Source organism: Agelaius tricolor, unplaced genomic scaffold (genome assembly GCF_023055355.1).
Source record: "Agelaius tricolor isolate 1412-34295 unplaced genomic scaffold, bAgeTri1.0.p SCAF_5, whole genome shotgun sequence".
NCBI classification, from domain to species: Eukaryota; Metazoa; Chordata; class Aves; order Passeriformes; family Icteridae; genus Agelaius; species Agelaius tricolor.
In genome coordinates this window covers 51,166,783-51,186,880 of record NW_027269265.1, presented here as the reverse complement: position 1 = coordinate 51,186,880, position 20,098 = coordinate 51,166,783, and the positions used below count along the sequence as shown (strand labels likewise).

Sequence of the window (20,098 nt, the reverse complement as noted above, 5' to 3'; positions counted from 1 at the left end):
ACACTTTTGTTGTTGTTAGTTGCACTTATTTGCTCTTGAGCATGTCATATTGCCCTGGCATGTTTTCTTTTTTCAGACTTAACACAGTGCTCTTGAAGCCAACTTAACAGGGACTGCTCCACTGAAAGCTTTCTGAAATCATTCTTAAATTACGATGCATAATCACTTGAAATTAAGTCAATTCAAATATAAGTTTAATTTGGCACCTTCCACTTAACTGATTCCTAGTGTACCAAAAAAAAAAGCTTCAGTTAAGTACTTAAGATGACATTTAATTGGTCCTGAGTATCACACTACTCTGTGTAAAACTCTGTAGTCTTTAAAAACTTTAATCACTTCCTTTCAGCCAGGGCGAGATTTCTTAGGTGTATAAAAGCTTTAAAGTGGGACCCACCAAGAAATTTGTTCCAAACTCCACAGCTGTCCTCAGTGCTTCTTTGTACCTCTTGATAAGTAAAGATTTTCTTAGTTGGAAAGAGTTTAAAAATTATCAGGGATGGTTGTTGCTGTTGTTTTTTTAGCTCTAATTAAATGAAGGCAGGGAAGCACCAGTAAATAAGCAGTGGGAGGAAATAAGGAATTCTCATTGTTTCTGAGGAAACCTTTGTAAATGGGCAAGAGCTTTAGCAGGCTCTTTTACTGCTCTCTGCTTATCCTGAACAGTTATAGCTCACTAGGCTGAAACTGGAGTACCAGAGAGAGAAGTAGAAAGTTATCCAAAACTGCTGGCTTGTTTAAAAGTAATATATACATTATTGTTAGTCATTCCATGGCATTGGATCCTGCAGCTACATTTCAGTTAAGTGTTCTTCCATGGGCATGTTCTCTTGTTTCTTTTTTGGCAGTAGTGTATCTTTCTAACAGTATTTTAGTGCTTAGATGGCAAGCTACATTTTATCCATATAATGTTTAATTTAATAAGGCAAAATGTGATTATTTGGGTTAATTAGAGCATGTAAGAACTCTGTGTGTATGCACTTTTGATACTCACTTTTAAACACGTGCTTGTATATATTGATTTATAAATATTTGAGGTATATTTATGCAAATTTGATATACTAGCAATGCAAGGCATTATAGATCATTTGCAAGAGTGTTACAGTGTGAATTCACATTTAGGCAGTGAGCAGCATTCATTAAATGTCCGTGCTTCAGCTGTGTGCTTGCAGGGTGGTATTTTTTCCTCTAAGGCTTAGCTATTAAATCCACTGTAAAATACTGCAGAGTTGTACCTCAGCCTTTTTAAGTGATCACTTGACTCTGGTGACTGTTTGGTATGGAAGCCATAGTCAAAATATGTCTATTTAAAACAGATGTAGTCATTAGGAGGCCCTCCAAACCGTGCTGCTCAGCTTCTTCTAAGTCAAACTTCTTCTAGGTCAAAGCATCTCCTAGGCAGGTTCAGAAAGGGATGATTATCCCCATTTCCCCACATGTCAAGTGTAACCACACTGCTGCATTGACAAGGGGCTAGTGCCATAAAAATAGGACTCATTACTTAGTTATCAGACAAGTCTGTTGCCATCCATGCTCCTCATTCTGTCTCACTCGTGCTATTTAAATGTGGAGCTAAAAATAAATATTAGTCCTTGCTTATCAACAGGCACGGTAAGGAATTTTACTGCCCCAAATGCTGCCCAGGGTTGGCTTTGGATGGCTGTTTGTTGCACCACATTGCAACAGCCTGGACAGAATGCCACAGGGAAGGTCCTTGGGGCTTCTGTGATCCCAGAGGAGCTGAGTGCCAGTGCCCAGGGTGAATTTAACCATGGCATGATGAGCAGGAGGAGTGGGCTGTAATAATCTGAGAGAGAGAAAGAGCAGAGCCTGAGCAGGGCCTTGCCAGCAGCAGAAAAGATTGCTTTCCATGCTGCCCCAACCATGACCTCGGGATAGGGATTTCTGACTGACCCTGTGCCATGAAGCATTAAAAACGCAACAAAATGATCCACTGGGCACTCACTTCTTGACCTCCCTGTGAGCACAGAAGCTTTTCCAGCTCTCACTGAGAGAATGATATCATTTCTGTAGTTATCTTTACTGCTTTCAGACTGAGTTTCTCACCTGCTTAAAGAGAGCTGTGGCAACCACTACCATTTCTTCCAGTTATTCTCTTGTTTTAGTCCTTGCACTGCTGTCATTTGCTGATGGGCCAGAATAATGTGAAATTACCCCTACAACATTTCAGTTGTCTTTTCCTAATTTGTCATTTTGTTCAGACATCCAACACACTCTTTAGGACTAGGGGAGTTGCTGCCATTGTGTACAGAGAGTAGACAGAAAAGGGATGGCTTTTCATGGGGCAAGGACTTGGTGGTCTACAAGCGCAAACTCTCCTGGTCTCTCTGACCCTGCCACAGAAATCATCCCCTTCTCTAAGTGCCTGGCATGACAAGGGAACAAAGGCAGTAACTGTGGGTTTGGATATAGGTCTGGGTAGAGTTGAGCAGTCTTCCCAAAGCACCTCTTTGAAAAAAGCTCTGCATGATGCAAACAGGTGCTGCCACCTGCCAACAGGTGGTACAGGTGTGTTCTGGTGCTACAGGCCAAGGTCTGGAGAGCATTTCCCATCACCAAGTAAAGCAAACTGTGTCTTGAAGCCAAAGCTACCATTGCAGAAGAGGTTCAGTGGTGAGGCAGTTTGGGTTGCACCCCTGTATTGACTCCAGAGTTTGTCAGCATCACCCTGCTGCTTGCATGCTGCCCACATTACAGTTATTCCGTGCTGCTGTAGTGTGGAACATTGTGATCAGCCTCTGGATGCTCCTAAATTAAGGCAGATCATCTTTGCCTCCTAAGAAACCTCCAGAACCCAGCTGCAGCCATAAAGCTGCTATCAAATGCAAGCTGGATGCAGTTCAGAATTGGGGCCAATATTTTTAACAGCATGAAATTTTGTTGTAGGCCCTCTGGAAGGATTCTGTACATGAAAAGTTGAACTGGAGCAAAATCAAGACTTGGAGTCCCCTGTGTGGAAAAACAGGTGAAAAAAAGGTTAGCTATGTTTGAGAAGGGGGATGCATCTCTCATCTGTATTACAGATAGAGTCTGATGGCATTTATTGGGGAGAGGTGTACCTTTCTTTACTTATGTTCACAAATGCATTCTAATGCCATGACCTCTTTTGTCTGAGTTACCATCAGCAGAACATACCAACCATACCAATCTCATCAACATAATCAGAAAATAAGTTGGTATTTTACAATAGTAATTAAATCCTAAGCTCTACCCGCTTTGTAAGGGCCTGAACTTCTACTTGTACTTTCATACTGCCACTGGTGGCTTTTTGTTTGCATTACAGCAGCCTGAGAGCAAACGAAAGGCAAGATCCAAGATAGGAAGGCAAATTGGTTTTGCAAACATGGCAAAGAAAGTGTGTGAAATCAAATGCCAATATTAATGCAAGACATCTGCTCTCTGTTCCAGTTCTGAGCGAAGTAATCCAGTCCTAATTATACACTGCTGTGTCCTCTACCAGCTAAGGAGAATGGTGCAGCCATTCTTAGTACTGGTGTATAAATTTCTTCTTGGATCTGATAGATACATTAGATGCAGGGGAGGATTTTCATTTTTTGACTGTCAGTTGCTTTGGGTAGCACAAAGAGAGGGGAGGAAAAAGGTTGCAGCAGGAAAAGATCAAAATCTTCCAGAAAGGACTTTGCTCCTAGAATAAAAATTTTTCTTAGAGAACTTTCCCTGCAGACCTCAATCAATACTATTCTCATCTGAGTGCACATATTATTCATTAAGAAATATTGGCAAGATGTGCACTATAGTGTATGCCTTCATTAGAGCCTCCACCTGCCTGCTTTTATCAGAACATCTTCCCTAACTTTCATCTTCATGGAACCTGTTTCTGTCTTTGGATTCAGAGAGAAATCTTGTAATTTCACAGCATGGATTTTTTTTAAAACAAACAGACACCAAAATATTCATCTCTCTGGTTTTTGTATGTGTTTCCTCATCTCACATGTTAACGAACCAAGATTACCACCATTAGATTCAGACTGAACTGGATGCTGATGAATTCAAGTGCAAAACAGCCCAGTGCAACAGACCCTCCCTAACATGGGGATAGCTGGAATTCCTCTGTTGTGTGTTTGGCTGCCACACCATATCCTTTGTGTGCACCTACAGCTCCTGTGCCAGCAGCCCTTTTCCTATGGGCTCCACATTTTTAGATGATACATTGTTCAAATGACGTTATGGAGACCTGACAAATGTCATCCATGCAGGTAGAGGCAGAGGGAGCCACAAAACATACGGGACACTGGCAGTGTCTTAGGATATTGTTATCACAAAGCAACATGAGCCTGACGTTGCATTTTGTCTTTTCAATTCATCCATCTCCAACTATTTGGTGTCAATTTTGCCTGGTCTCTTTAGTGCAAGGCAGTGAAGAAAGAAGCTATCTTGCTGAAGAAGGGCCCTGGGATTTTTGGACAATATGCTGTGGTCTAGCTCCATGACTGGGACCCCTGTGCGCTGCTGCAGTTTAAAGAAGAGCTGATAGTAAGAGATGATGAAAAGGCAGCTGCATGGCTCTGTCTCTGTTCACCCATCCCACATTTGATTAGTCTCTGCTTGACATAAGGCTGGGAGCAATAAGCTCTGATCATAACAGAGTATGTGGCAACAAGCCCGAGAGCTCCACGTGTCACTCCAGAACCAGACACTGTCTCACTGGATTCCTCCAGAAACAACTGAGGCAGATGCAGGGATGCCAGATTTGTCTTCCAGGTCTATCTACTCCTATCTACTCTACCAAGGTGAGGAGTAAAAGGCAGGACTATCTGCAGAACACTGCAGCAGCAGCAATGGACTTTGAAGTAGAGAAGAATATACAGAAAAGTCAATTATTGATCCAAATGAAAGCAAGGGGCGTTATGAAAACACTGTCACTAGAGTTTATTCATAAGTTTGGAGGTGTCTTTTTGCTGCGATACGTGTGTTAAGGATTAAAGAAACTCTACACAGGCACTGTTGAAGAAGAGGTGGCAGAATCAGAGTCCATGTGTTGGTTTGCTCAGAAAGATTGGGCTAAAGGTGCATCCCTGAACTTTTGCTGAACTTCAGTTTGATACAGATTGAAATCTTACATCGCTGTTGAGACCTGATGGACCATACAAGTGGAAGAATACATCTCACTTGAGCCTGGGAGAGTTTTGAGAGGTGGAAGGAGAAAGAAGGCTTCTATCGGGAAAGCATCTCCTCCATTTATGCTTTTCCCAGGGAAATCCAGCCTGTCCCAGCTCCATGTCTGGGCCTCCTCTAGAGCCTTTCACTTGGGTCCTTAGACCCCTCCCTGCCTGTGTTGGTGCTGGGGAGATCTGCAGTGTGTCACACCCAACCTCACCCCCCAGCAGTTTGTACCCACTCACAAAACCTTCCTGATGCCAGTTTCTCATGTAGAAAGAAACTTCATGGATCCCATTGCAGCTGAGCTGTTCTGGACACGAGAGGTGCAGAATCTGCCCATTAAACTTCTTATGAAACAAGAAACAGTCCAAAAATTCACGTCTTGCTACTTTTATTAAAAAAAAAAAAATCCTTTTAACTTTTTGCTATGGAGAGCAGCAGCACAACTTCTAAATAACTAATTTATCCACTGAAAATTTCTCTAAAAGGTCATTACAGATTGTAAAGCCTAATGGCTTAAAGTTGCAGCCTTATACCATAGTGGCAAAGAACTTATTCTCTGGAGGTTTTATTTTTGAAGCTTTCCCATTTTATTCTATCAAAGGAAATTCTGTATTTTTAATACACAGTTTTCTTTGTTAAGGGAGAGCCTATATTTATGAAAATATTTAACATTCATTTCACGTAAAACATAGTAACAGAATTGAGTGATTTATTTTCACAATGCATAGGCAGAGAAGTAGAGCAAGCCAGAGTTTAGAAATAATTGAGGTCTGTAGATCTCAGGTATGTATTTAAGTGGTCTTTTGAACTGCCACCCATGTTCTGTGTGAACATAACTTTTCAGAGCACTTGTGATTTTCCTCCTTTACAGGGCTGCTGAACTGTAGTATGAGGTCAGGCCCGTGGTCACTCTCTTCTGACACCAGCAAGGTAGGTGCAAGTGATTCTGAAATGGGTAAAAATAGAGATGTTTTGTAGCTAATTTAATACAGACCTGTGCAAATTGTCTCAGTTATTTGTGTGAATTCAAGAAATAAAACCCATGTGTCAAACTGGCAGATAAAAGTCTCATCTGCTGAGAAATCTGACTTTGAAAACAGCTGCTAAATTCTCCATGTGCAGAGTAGTCTTTGGTATGGCCTGGTGCTGCTTCACTGTGGGATTCTTACTGGCATACGTGACTTAATCACCTTCCTTTTTTATTTTGATTTTTTTTTTAATCCTGTCAGCTGAAAGATAAAATAAAAAAAAAACATATTAACCTCCCTGATGAAACTTTATAATTCCCAACACTGAAACATTAACCAAGTCCTTAATTAAGGGAGACTGAAAGTAGAAGAATGCTTTTATGTCATCAGCTGGTTTTTGCTCCAGTCATCTGCCTCATTCAAGCATAGGATAATATGAAACCTCACGGGTCTGCTAAAGGCTTGACTTAAGTATACTGTGGACTTAGTGATTTAATAAGAATGGGGCGTTGTTCTTAAGAAACTTCATTTTCTCTTGCTCGTGCTCAAGCAAAAAGGAAAAAAGTATGAGCAGCTGGTGAGCAGGAGCCTCAAGTTAGACCCAGAGGTCTGAGCCCAAGCTCTGGCTGCACAAAGGTGTGTTTATTCCTGTGTGCCTCTTCCCTCACGCACTAGGAATAGCAGGAGTTAGTATGAGACCAGAAACGTTCCTAGGCAGAGCACAACTGCTCCCTTTTCTCTGTAGTTTCTGCAGTATTGAGCATGATGGCTTCTCAGAACTGCCTGGCCAGGGAGCGTGCGAGGCACCATAACTGAATGAAAACCAGTGCACATCAGTGGTGAACTGGCACCTCAGCAATGGTGTTGTCTGGTCCTCCTCCAGCAGCGAGCTGTTTTAGTGCTTTGTTCCACAGAATGGAGGGCTGGGGAGCTGAGGCTTTTTCCCAGACACTGATCTGTGTCAAGTTTTCCCAGTAACTCGTTATGGGGCCAGTTGCAGACACAAGTGCTTTTAAAAGGAGTAATCTAGCTGCTCTTCTCTAGTGTCAAGGTATTAAAAAAATAAGTGTGGTGAAATTTTTTGTATGAGACTTTTAATGTACTGGGTGAAGGAGGCTCAAAAATTACTGAAACTTGTTCAGTCCTCTGAAATAACTCTCTGAGCAGATATAATGGAAACAAACATAGGAAAATGCTTCACCACACTAGAAAAAATAATTTATGTAGAGTGAGGACTTTTATACTGGGATTTGTCTCTTCACCTTATTAAAGCTGTAAACCTAAAAATGCCCATGACTGTAACTGCAGGATTGCAGCAGATTGTTCAAACTGCAGGATGTGTGTTTGGGAATTAAATATTTTGGTGGTTTTGGCATTATTTTTCTCCCCTTGTGTGACGCTCTCTCATGTGCCTTCACAAGTGCAACATTCTCTCTTGATTTTTCCCTCCAGGCCTTTTTCATGCCCAGTGACCCCACTTTTCTTGGCTCAAGTGCAAACATCATTTCTGAAGAACGATACCGAAGTCAGCCTCTGTTTCCTCAGTTTCTTCCTATTCTACCCTTGGCATCCCAACAGTGACCTTGAGCTCCAGTGCATGCAGACAAACTTCTGCCACTCAGTAAGTCTGTGCTTAGATTAAACCACACCATCCCTGTGGCAAGCTCAGAATTGAGGCTCAAAAGTTGCATACCAAGATTTAGAAATTATGGCTTTGCACCCAAAAGGCTCCTTGGCCACAATGAGAAAAGGAATGGGCTCAAGGACCAAAAGCACGCTCAGAAATGAGTTGATGCACCATGTTTTCCAGGGTCAGCATTTTTCAAGTGCTGCTGTGCTCCTTCAAAAGGCAGAAAAAAAAACCCCACAAAAAACCAAAAAAAAAAAACCCAGATTCATGAAGTTAGAAGGACCAAATTCCTGTGGGTGCAGTATGTGCCACAGAGTGGAAATTAAAAACCAGAGAATTAACAGGGTTTGTTGTGTTACAAAGCTTGAAAGCATTTTTATCCTTATATGTGTGTACTCACAGAAAAACATGCTGCACTAATGAAAGACAACTTTATGTTCCCAATCCTATTTATTGTTTGTTGCCAAGCAGCCCAAGCTATGGGTTTGTTTGGTTTATTGTAGGGGTGAAGAGGAGGTACTTGTGGGGGTTTTGACCCCCTTGGCTATAGGTGATGTGTACAAGGTGTGCCTTAAAGAGAGTGGGTAGAGTTGCCAGAGAGGCAAGTTTAATAATGGGTATCTTGACAGGGGTGAATGTGAAGATGGGGAACTGAGTACGTGACAGCTCCCATGAGATGATGCACAGCACTATCCCCCCTGAAATCTATCAGAAATTGTCTGTTTCCCCTCAAAGAGAACCAGCCTGAAGAAAAGTCCAAAAAAAGGTAACATGGTGGGACCTAAATAAAAGCTAATAGATGAGCTGAGCTAATATTAGTTTCCTGATATATAAAGCCAAATGGATTAATGGATCAGCTCATGCATTGCCTAAGGAAACAAAAAGAAAATCTTCAATACTTCTGTGCACAGTGAGGACATGAACAATATGGGTCTTTAGAAAGTAAAAACCCAATTTGGGGGAATCAATTACTACTTCTTTTTTTCTTACCCTTTTTTTTTTTTTTTTTAATTTAAAGGAAGTTCACAGAGAGGTAAAACTTGGGTAACACGCCAGCCAGAAGTCATGCGTCTCAGACACCACAATGATGGTCGATCTCGGTTTGCATCAGCCTTGCCTGGGCTCTTTTTAGCATTCCAGCTCCAGCTAATGGAAATCAAGCCCATTATGGTAAACGTAGGAAGCAAGTACATTAATAGTGGGCACTGACATTAATTCAAATGGTAAACAATTCAGAACTGTTCCCAGTAACTACTAGATTATGTATCATCTTACCTGCTGCTTCAGAGGACTGCGCCCTTCACGGGTTTTTAAAGTACAGCAGACTGTCTGCCACAGAGTTTTCTGCTTTAGTAAACTATTTCCAAATTCTGCTTTGCTCCCTATCAGTCCCATATACTTTTTTCTTTATTGTTTTGGATGCGAGCACTTTCACTCCAGATCTGACACAGATTGGCAACGTCAATCTGTTCCTTACTTTAAAAACAGAGAGGCAGACGGGGCAAGTTTAGCAAAGGCAAGATGTGGGGGGAAATCTAACGCGAAGGTAGAAAGAAAAATTGAGCTTATTTGTACAGTAACACGTGTGTTAGAGTAATGCCTCCCTTCCTCGGCTATGCGCTCCCCCATCTTCTCTCTCACACACGTATATACACACACACTTTAACTGTGCTTTTGTGTTTTGTCAGAATTAATGAGAAAAGTTCCCTTGCCCTAGGGGTAATTAGTGTCCTTGGAGTTAAATAAGCTAATACTTAGACACCTCTGGCACAGGCAATTATGTTTGTGTATTGAATAATTGATTCAAAGAGGGGGGGAAGGGGCTGCTAATCAGATCTGAGCATAATGAATTGATTTAATTAACAGGGGAATCTGAGGGTCCCTGGGAAATGTGTGCATTTATTCAGCAGCAGGAGAGAGTGCAAAGCACATAAATTGAGAGAGAGAGCGAGCGAGGCAAGCGGCAAGTGCTTTTGCTTTCAGTGATAGGTTCACATCTTTCCTCCCTCCCACCCCCCCTTCCTTTGAATATAATTTTAGATTTAGAGTGAAATCAAGAGAAAAGCACTTTAGAAGCCTGGAAAGCTCTTGCAGTGGCAACAGCAAAGGGGAGAGAGGTTGTGAGCGATCACACGCGATTACATTAAGATAATTTTTGACAGCGCAGGTTGGGCAAGGACGGAGCAGGGGGAGCAGCCCCCGATATTGGTCCTCCCTTACCTTTTTTCTCTCTCCCCCCCGCTTCCCTTCTTCTTTGATCCCTAAACTGGCACTCGAGCTGCAGCGGCGGGGCCGGGGGCGAGGCGGCTGGTGCAGGAGCGCGGCTCCAGCTCTCCGGCGCCCAGCGCGGCCGTAGCCCGCCGCAGCCCCGCTCCAAACTCGCGTCCCGGGGCAGCGCCGGGGCGGCCGCGCCGCTGCCCCCGCCTCGGCAGCGCCCCGGTGCCCGGCCCGGCGCCTCGCCCGCCCCGGAGCCCAGAGCGGCGGCTGGAGGGGGAGCGCCCCAAGGAGCCGGAGCGGCGGCGGCGGCGGCCGCCCTCGGCGCCCGGGACAATGGTGCTGGACAAGGAGGACGGTAGGTGGGATCGGGGCGCGGGGCCCGCCGCTCCCGCCCGGGCGCCCCGGCGGCGGGCGGGGAGGCGCGGACGGGGGACGGAGGGAGGCAGCGGGCTCGGGGGAGCTGCCCCGCGCCGCGGCACGGCGCTGCCGCCCGGCCTGTCCCGCACCGCTCCGCTCACAAAGGGGGGCCGGGACGCCCAGGACGGCGGCCCCGCCGCGGCCGCGGGTCGCTCTTCGCGGTGGCCGGGCCGGGCCGGGCGGGGCGGCGCGGGTGTCCCCGGCCGGGCGGCACGGCCGCGGCCCCGCTGCGTGCTGCGGCCGGCCGGGGAGGGTCTGACACTGCAGCCCCGGCACCGGGCCGCCATCAGCGCCGCTGGCCGCAGCGTGGGTCCCCGCCGGGCCAGCTCCGCCGGCTCCCGAGGCCGCGGGTGCCCGAACGCCGCCCCGCGCTCCCACTGCGGGCAGGGCGGCCCTGCCTGCTTGTGTAAATGGCCACAGAACGTCCCTGTGCCGGGCTGACGGGGGCTTCAACTCGGAAAAGTGGATGCTAGGCTCAAGAGACAAGTGGGAGATGCTCTCCTTCGCTGTTGTCTTTTTTTTTTTTTTTTTTCCCTTCCCCTTCCCCTTGTCTTTTGATCTGGAGTTTCTGCCTCAGAACGGGGAGAGCCTGCCCGCCGCGACACCGCCGAGTGGGACGGGGCACGAAGAGCAGTCCCGGGCTGGCGTGTGCGAGCGGCCGTGTGGGAGGGGGCCGAAGCGCTGACAGCCACCAGGGTAAATGCTCGCTGCTCCGGAGAGGTGCGTGGGGAGGGAGCTCGCTGCACGCTCGTCACATGCCTCTGGGCCCTCGGAGAATCTTTTTTTCCTCCAGTTTCTTGAAGCCCTCTGAAGCAAACTGATGTAGTGTTATTAATGGGGTCTGTAGTGCTCCAGTGGAAAGCGCGTGTGTTGGAGAAGAGGGAATGAACTTGTCTAAGTGGTCAGTGAGAGGTAACAGCAGAAAGACTTTTCTCATCCCTTGCCCCCTGTGCACTTAGGTAAAAAGGTTAAGTAATGACCGAGGAATTAAACACGGGTAATTTCTCGCTGTCGTGTGGAACAAGGTTTGTGTTTCTCTCCAGCCTCACTTTCAGGGGTAACCTGCGTTGCAGGAGTCCTCTGAATTTTGCTCAACTGCTGGAGGAAAAGGGAGGAAGGGCTCTTAACATCTCTATTAATAACCCTTAATAACAATAACCGGGTGATGTCTTCATGCCGGTGACTCTGTCAGGGGGTGCCTGGCAGCCCGTGTCTGTTCCCGTGTGATTGACAGGCTGCCAGCAGGATGCTGCCTCCATTGCAGGGCCAAGAGGCACAGGTGAGCTGCGAGGACAGACCGAGATCTGAAGAGGGTTCCCTAATAGGGGTGTTTGGGCTCTTTCAAGTGTCTCAGATGTACTCATTAAACACGAGGAGCTCGGGGCCGGCCTGACGGTGCTGTAAGGAAATGAAACTAGAACCCTTGATTATCCAGACAGTTCTCAACAGCCTCCTTCCAGGAGAATTCATGAGTGGCTGTGTATAAAAGGGAATAATGGTGGTGGATGGGAGAGGTAAAGAGGAAATTAGTGCGGGGTGCACTTATAAAAAGGAGCAAAGTAGGAAACAAAGCCCTGATGAGAGGGATGTGAAGACCAGAGTAACAAGGTGCAGTAATGCCTAGGAATCTCCCGTGCTGTTGAAGTAGTTATGCTCAAGAAGAAATTATGGTCACTTTTAAAGATGCCCTGGAGAAATAGGGGACAGAAGGTGAGACTCAGAGAAGAAACTCTTTTTATGAAGAGGTCATTTTACCTTTGTAAGTTTCTTTCTCCTTGAGTCAAATGGTCTCCACTTGCCCGCTCATCTGTAAATGTTAAAAGGGGATGCTGGACCTGCATAGGTTACAAATGGACTAAAATGGAAGCTTTTGCTAACTAAACCAATTCCTTTTGAAATCAAGCTTGAATGAGCTTAATAAAAATGGGTCTGTTTTACTCCCATAAATGGCCCTTTTTATTTTCCTTTTATTTTTCTTTTCCCAAAAGCCGGTCTGATTTTTACCATCTAAAAATCCCAGCGTTGTGGCTACTATCCAATTCTCCCCTTGATTTAAGAGGCTTTGCCATGTAGAGTTTTTCTTTGAGGGGTTTTCTTCTTTTGAGGTCTCTGGCAGCGGTGGGGGTATTCATAGTTATTACTGCCTAGAGAAGGCAGGATTTCAGGATTACCCCTCCCAGAAGTCCTGGTGCATCGCAAGGCATCATTTGCTGCCTTGTAGATATCAACCCCTTGCTTTGCATCCCTGAAGGCCACTTGGGAAGCTGGGCCATGGCCATTGGCCTCAGGAGCAGCTGCCCACTCTTTCAGCTTGGGGTCTTAGGGCTGTGTGCCAGCCCCAGTGTGACACCAGGATTGCCCCATTGGTGTGAGAACTGCGGATTTGGGTTTCCACTCCGGGTTTGTGAGCAAAAAGCTTCCTTGGCAAGCACGCTCTGTGGTGCCAAGAAGCAGTGGAGACTCAGTAATACTCTTATGTGGGTCTTCACAGATATCATTGAGGATGAAGGGGCAGACTGAAAAAATAACAACAATAATAATGTTTCTGACTTGATGTGTTGTGGCATCACGTCAACTTATGTCAGGGAGGTAACAGCATTTTGTATGTTTGAAGTGACATAATATAACTTGACTGATGCAACATGACTTGATATTAGGAAATAGTGGTTCACAGTGGAACTCTGGCAGGTATCTTCCCCGAACAAATGTTAGGAACTGAGAGAAGAGGGACGAGAGGGGTGGGGGACAGAAAGGTTGTGAGAGAAAAACTTCAAGGCTCTCATTTTAGTCAGTTTCACTGTGTAAATCACAGCAGAATTTGCTGTGGGCAAGCCAACCTACGCACCGTGCAGCGCATTTATATATTTCAAGATAATGAGAGTTAAGATATTTCTGAAATACGTAAATGTTTTGATCGCAAAGACCAGATTTCTGCTTAAAAAAGTAAACTGACATCAGGTAGCATGATTAATTCCAACAGATTGTGTTAATTGTCGTTGACTTAAATTGCTGTACAAATGTGTTGGGGGTTAGAAAACTTTTTTTTTTTTTAATTGTTGGTGTGTGAAATGAGTAAGCAGATAAAGTGTTTAAAAAAAAATCCGTTTGCACAGGGAGTAATCCAGCCTCTTTGACATGATGGAGCAGTAAAGGAATGAAATGTACATTGATCCAGTACTGCATATTTTTTCATGAGTACATTATGTCTGCTAGTTTGCTCTGCTGCAGAAGTCAGCTGTGACAGACAATGGCTAACTTCATTTTTATCAAAACCTTGCCTTTCATGTAGTTACCAAATAGTGGAAGTTGAAATGTACCATATATTTTGGGGTAATTCTGTCCTTTTTTGAAGGTGGCAGGGTTGAAAAGTACACAGCAAGGATGGAACATTTTGGAGTTCACCATTTTCTGGTGGAGGCCAATAGTATATTGGAAGTGGTAAAGTGCCTCAAATCTAAAAAAGGCTGTGGCTTTGTTAGTTTTTGCGTGGATCCTTTTAACTATTAGACTTTAATCTTTGGGATAAAGTCCTCCTTCTTTCTAGCTTGTGACACTTCCTAAAAGAAAGTGATTATTTATGGTGGTTGCACTCTTATGCTAAAATACATATTCAGCACTTGCAAACTAGTATCACTAGGAAACAGGAGTTGTTGGAAGCACTGGATGAAAACAGCTCAATGTAAACCGATACATTTAACATCAAATATTCTCAAGGACTGTTAGGATTAAGTATTGTGAATGAAGGGGGAAGGAAAAGCCACTTCAGCTGGGGATAAGGAATCTAATTAAAAATCGGTATTAAGGATATATAACTTGAGCCCGCTATCATGCTCTTTAGAGTACTGTTGTATCAGTTGTAAAGGGGAGGAAGAAGTATCATTAAAGCAGAAATGAAATGTTTTCTCAGATTAAAAGACTGAGATGAGTGAAACGGTGCTGTTGATCTTGGTAGCGGAGTGTCTGATCCCGCAATCCTTGTGAGAGCCAGTGGAGACAACAGATAGGAATGAGAGTTGCAGGATGTAGGATAAAAGACATGGGCCCCCAACTTGTCATTTTATATCTGAGCATTGATGGCATTTCTGAAAAGTGGAGCAAACCTGTTAAGTGTTTGTATCGCTTCTGATTAGGTAAATTCATTTTAATATCAACCTAGTGAAAACGGAGCTGCGTTCTCCGGAGTAGTACACCCTGAAACCAATACCAACGCGTGAAAACAAACCCAAAATGTTTGCGCAGAAAATCCGTATCAAGTTTTAGGTCACCAGAGATGTGTGAAATGTAGCTGGGAGCAGCGGGGGCTGGCGTAACATCAGCTGCGGAGAGTTGAGAGCCTCTGACCTGCCCGGGCTGCTGCGGGGCGCCAGCCACAATCCGTGCTCGCAGGGAGGGAGCAGGGCCGGAGCAGGGCCGGAGCATCCCTGCGCCCCGGGCCCGCGGAGCTCACGGCGGCGGCGCAGGTGGCCCCGCGGCCGGCGGCACCTGGGCGGGGGCCGGGCGGGCTGCAGGTGGTGCTGCTGAGCCGGGAAGCCGCGCTCCGCCAGGAAATCCCGGCAGGAGCTCCAGAGGGGGCCCTGGGAAACGCGTGCATTTATTCATCGCAAGTGTGCAAGGCTCACCAATTGAGAGGCAGAGGCAGCGCTAGTCGGGCTTAGGTATTCTAGCCTCTGCGAATGTAATTTCGGATTTAGATTCAGCTTAAATCCAAAGGGAAAACACTTTATAAGGCTGAAAGCTGTGTAGTTGCAACAGCCAGGGTTATGAGCTATCAAAGGCAATTACATTAAAATAGATTATACTGTGTAAATTGAGCCATTTAGAAGGTGAGAACCAAAGAAACAGCTCTTCTTTCTAAAACCCCCTTCTTTCTAAATTGCAGTTTTAGTTCCTTGCAATTCTGAGGCACAAAAGTAGGTGAGACTGCTTTTGTATCTGCAAAGTGCTTTATTTCTGAGTGTAATTCTAACTGAGTGCAATCTAGGTTAAAAGCTGGACAACTGGGTAATTAGAGCTCACTTGCTGCTAAAGGACGATCAGCTGTACCGTAGCTCATTTGTGTTCCCAGAGACTTGCTCTCCTCTCCCCTGAGCGGAGGCTGCTGGAGAAGAAGCATCTGTGCCCGGACTTTTCTTGATTGCGGAGATGATGGTGCTGGACAAGGAGGACGGTAGGTGGGCTGAGATTGTGTAAGCCTGTGCTCGGTGTCTTCTGTGTGCTGCTAATGTAGAAATAAATAGTTTTGAAACAGACGTGCGCTGTGCATTTCAGAGTGTTCTGCTCTGAGCTTCTGATGTTTTTCTCTTGTGTAGGTAAAAGCGTGCTTGCTCTTTATTTTTTTTTAATCTCATTTCTGACATGATCGGACAGCCAAGAAGTGTTTACTCCGGGCTCTGTTTGCTGAAGGACGTAGCAGAAACAGCTTGATTTTTTTTTTTTAAATATCTATGTAGATTTTTCTTTCTGCAAGTTACTCTAATATATCCATTGTAGCCTGTTTGTTTTAACAGCTTTATTTGTAAATCTAATTTTGAGATTTTTCTTTCCCTTTCATTTGCATGCCATTTAGGTCTCTTTAATGTGCGCCTTTAATATCTATTTCTCACAGCTTTTCTTCATAGCTATAAACATAATGACAATAAGCTAATAAGCCTCTGTGGCAAAAAAAAGAAGTGTTGGTTTATTCTAAGAATTTACTCTTCTTTTAATAGCAGAAGTGGAGGTTCATTTGGGATGTAATTTCATGAATGAAGCTGAAGGAGAGCTTAACTGATTTTAGGACTTCACATATGCTTATTTTTTTAAGCTTAGTCCTTATCAAGGATGCTTAAGGGGAACAAATTGATGTGAGGAAGATCAGTGTTAGTTAGCAGCCTGAATGACCTGATGCTATCTTTTGCACATTGCCTGCCAGGGTGTGCAACTTAACTGCTCAGTCATCACTAGTTTCTGGGATGAAGGTGGTAAGTTCAATCACAACTTTTTAATGAGGTGGGTTTTTTTTTTGCTGAGGCTGTTTTGTGGCTTAGGTCTTCCCTCACAGCTCGTGCACTGAAAGCAAGGATTAAAACTGAGGCAGAGCAGAAGGGTTCTGCAGCCATCCACATGGACTTCTATCCATGGGGCTGCCTCTTGCCAAGGACCTCCGCCTTGGTGGCACTTCGTGCCTGGAAAGTGGGAACTGCATCTTAACAGGTAGAAATGCCTGTTAAAAGTTATCTCCTTATTTCATTCCACCTGTATAAATGGATGAAGTGGGCCATGTAATGGACTTCCCTGATCTTTTAAAATTTATTTCGGGAACCTCTTTAAAAGTGTTTAAAAAAAAGGTCGTAGGCTGTCGCCATTGGAAAATAAGAGAAATTACTGAATATTTGTAAGACTGTAGACAGGAAATAGCTTTTCACTGGGAGCAAAAGTGCTTGGAGAAATTGGAAGTTGGGCATTTTGGCAGTAGCATTGATTTTACTTGAATATATATATATATACTGCTTTTTAAAATATTTATGAGAAAAATAACTTGTAATTCAAAGTCACTTACTTTCCTGTGTCGGAATCATGCTAACTGTGTTTTGTGACTAGTACTGAAAGCTGCTCAATGCTATTAAGTTGAAATTATATTATTTTTATTCCACAACCCATATCTGTCTTCTAGTATTTTACAACTGAATTAGTACTGCACTGCAGAATAATTAGGAAGGCTTGACTATTGAAAGACCAGAAGTCTTCTAAAGTTTCTCTTCCCTCTCTCCTTTCCTTGCCTCCCAAAAAAGGGAGTATTTTAGACCTAGCATTTTGAGGTCTTACCTCATTGTAAGTTTGATTTCTAAAATTCTCCCTGTGGCATATTCATGCATGTAGAATTTGAATCTAGTTTCTGGGATGGCATGTGAGGTTTTGTTTCATGAAGCATGTGGGACTATGAAAAAAAAATGAGAGCTTTTCACAAAGACTTGACACCTTTAAAATACGAGACCAAGCAGAAATGCATCATTATCAGTGCCCCCTTGTATGCAGATTCAATCAGATTTGGACTAAGAGTTGACCAATGTGAGATCAAAGTCCCTGTATAAGTTGTCATGCCCTTCTGAATTTATTCCGTGCTAATTAAGTTGGCATCTCAAAACTGTGAAATAATCTTATTCACGGGGAGAAAAAACCCCTAAATCATGGGCTTTATTTCTGTTAAGATATTGTAAGTTCCTTTGTTAACACAGTAGAACTTGGAAAAAAAAAAGAGTAGATGTGGAGCATCTGTTACACATCTTCTAGATCAGCTTTGCAGTTGACTGGCCTGTGGATAAAAGACACGCTAAGTGCTTGAGTATTGCTTATGCTGGGAAAACAAATGAAGCTAACAGGGTTTCAAAGGCTTTGAAGCAGTGTCACTCTCAGAGGTGTTCAGTTGTTTTCTTTGGCAATATAAGTTGAAGCAAGCTAGTTTACTTTATTAGAGGCATAAGGCTACTCTTGTAACCTTCCTCTGACTAAGATGAATTTGGCTGGCTGACCTTATTTCTTGCTGGACCACACGTGTTGTGCTGGGTTTGGGTTTTTGGGGGGTTTTTCTTCCCCTCTTTAGGATTCATCTCTTTTAAAGGGCGGCAGCATTTTCTGTATTTTGTTAAATCTCCCTTTTCAATTTGTGCCTCCCTACAGAACTATGTTCTGCTATGATGGAGCAATGCAAATCAAGTAGAATAGCCCAAATTAATTCTTCACATTGGCGGCAGTATGATTGCCTGCATGGAATCAATAATGCATCATAGAGGGATCAAATTTTGGAGTATAATGTGTGAATAATGCTTGACACAAAACAAAAATTCAGTCATCATAATAGCAATTAGGAAAAAGCTGCAGCTTATCCCAGCTGTAATCTCTGTTAACAATGAAGCACAGCCTGGTAATCAGCATGTATGGTATGAAATGCACTAATAGAAATCACGGCTCTTTGTTATGTGTGTGGGGGGTGAAAGTTTCCTTTTCAGCTAACTTGTGCTGTGTTAACCAGACATGGCATCCTTCAACCAAATTGTGGAGTGTGTGTGCACTTGTAAAAACACTGATCAGCTGCGTGTTCATCCCGATGTTTGCATAGACAGGAGCCCCCCAAATCACGGGTCCTTTGTGTTTTTAAGCAGAACTCTGATTAAACAGATCACAAGAGTAGGCTGAGTAAAATATCCATTAAACATGTACCTTGGTTTTATATAGAAAGAGAATTTCATAGTTACTTTAAAAATTAAAAGAAAAATGTGGATACTCAGTGGTTGTGTGCATTGGGGTCTAAGGTTGATGGGAGGTATTTAGGGAAATGAATATTAGGTAATTGGAAACTGGATTAGTGGCAGCAGTTGGGTTCCCTGTTGTGTGAAAGCCCATCTTGCCCCACACAGAAGGTAAAAAACCACAGCATTTGGAATTGGAAAAGCAGAGAAATGGATTGTATAATGTCAGTGACAGGACTTGTGCCACAGCACCCTGCCTGGACAGCGGGGCTGTGGGCTGGCTTCACAAGGGACTGTGCCAGCTGCCATGTGGAGGTACCTATAGATAGGCAGATGGATATGGAGCGACACCTATCTCCAGCAACACAGGTCCAGGCAGTCCTGTTCTGTGGATAAAAATCATGATCCACACAAATTGTGCCACGTAGCTGTTCTGCGTGCTGCTGGTGTCTTTTGTTTCCCTTCGAGCGTACCTTTCTCAGGTGTGCCTGTTGAGGAGTCATGCAAAGTGAGAAAGGGAGATGGCATGGTGGCTTTTCCTCATGAGACATGGAATTTAACTTTTCTGTTGCCTAATGTTCCTGAAGCTCTCTTTTTCCTTTTTATCTCCTGTGCCACTCTACGTCGGACCCTCTCTGTGGTCCACCGATGTCTAGCTTACCATGTGTGAAGAATCCCTACACATCTTCCCAGACATCAGCTTATTCAAAAGCTGACTGATGAACGTTACCAAAGACCTTATTTTTGCCTCTTTAGCTGAGTTACCTGTTGGTTTTTTGAGGGCTTGATCTTCACACATATGGTTTTGGTGTGGTTTTAGAGGTTTGGTCTGCCTTTAGTTCATGACACAGTGTCCTTTTGTGACTCAGAATTACAGCAATGGATTAAAATATTCGTGAAGAGGAGATAAAAAGTTATCAAAGAAGTATTCTAAATAAAATTGGAGCACATTTGGCAGCAGAACATGAGACTTGGTTTGGCCATAAAGGACTAAAAAACCATTTGGACTGTTTCTCCAAAGCTGACCAAATGCGGAGTTAGAGGTAGTTCTTCCTGGAGATGCCCTCTGCCCTTGAAATGGCAAATATGGAAGCACAGCAGAAACATGGGGTAGTAAAGTAATGGCCTAAACCTATTCAAGAAATGGAGGCTACTGTGGTTGGAGCACTGATAACCTAGATATCCATTAAAAGAAATCTCATCCTATGGGAAGGAGTGAAAGGAGGTAGCAGGCCCAAGAGGAGCAGACTGCTTTGTATAGGAGTATGGCAGGCAATCAAAAAGTTCCTAGTGTTTGTTCAGACTAGATGGCTGAAGGATCTGGGTAGGATGTCATCATACTTCACCCCCAGATGCTGTTGACATGTGATAATTGCCTGGTTGACATAACAAGCGTTGAAACAGTGTAAGGACATTTTTCAGCTTGGGTAATAGGACAAAGGAAGCAGCTTGTTCTTGGAAATCAGTTTGCTCTAATTTTGGTTTAATGCAGTAGAAAG

The 20,098-nt window shown here is 44.1% G+C and overlaps 1 protein-coding gene across 6 annotated transcripts in view; it reads left to right on the top strand.

The window, feature by feature from the left end:
* The window catches only part of LMO1 (LIM domain only 1), a 74,621-nt gene that overhangs the window by 4,968 nt on the left and 49,555 nt on the right, over positions 1 to 20,098 (top strand). Inside the window, exons 3-5 of one of the 6 annotated variants that reach the window (XM_071427927.1) lie at positions 2,905 to 2,994; positions 6,014 to 6,072; positions 7,563 to 7,731. Coding sequence is in view for 5 of the 6 variants with exons in the window: in XM_071427921.1 (XP_071284022.1) it covers positions 15,517 to 15,541 (25 nt within the window). In the remaining variant the exon portion in view is untranslated. Of the gene's footprint in view, positions 1 to 2,904; positions 2,995 to 6,013; positions 6,073 to 7,562; positions 7,732 to 9,692; positions 10,313 to 11,051; positions 11,071 to 13,923; positions 15,198 to 15,439; positions 15,542 to 20,098 lie in introns of those variants that run through there. The other 5 variants (XM_071427921.1, XM_071427924.1, XM_071427922.1 and 2 more) reach the window with 5 other exon arrangements.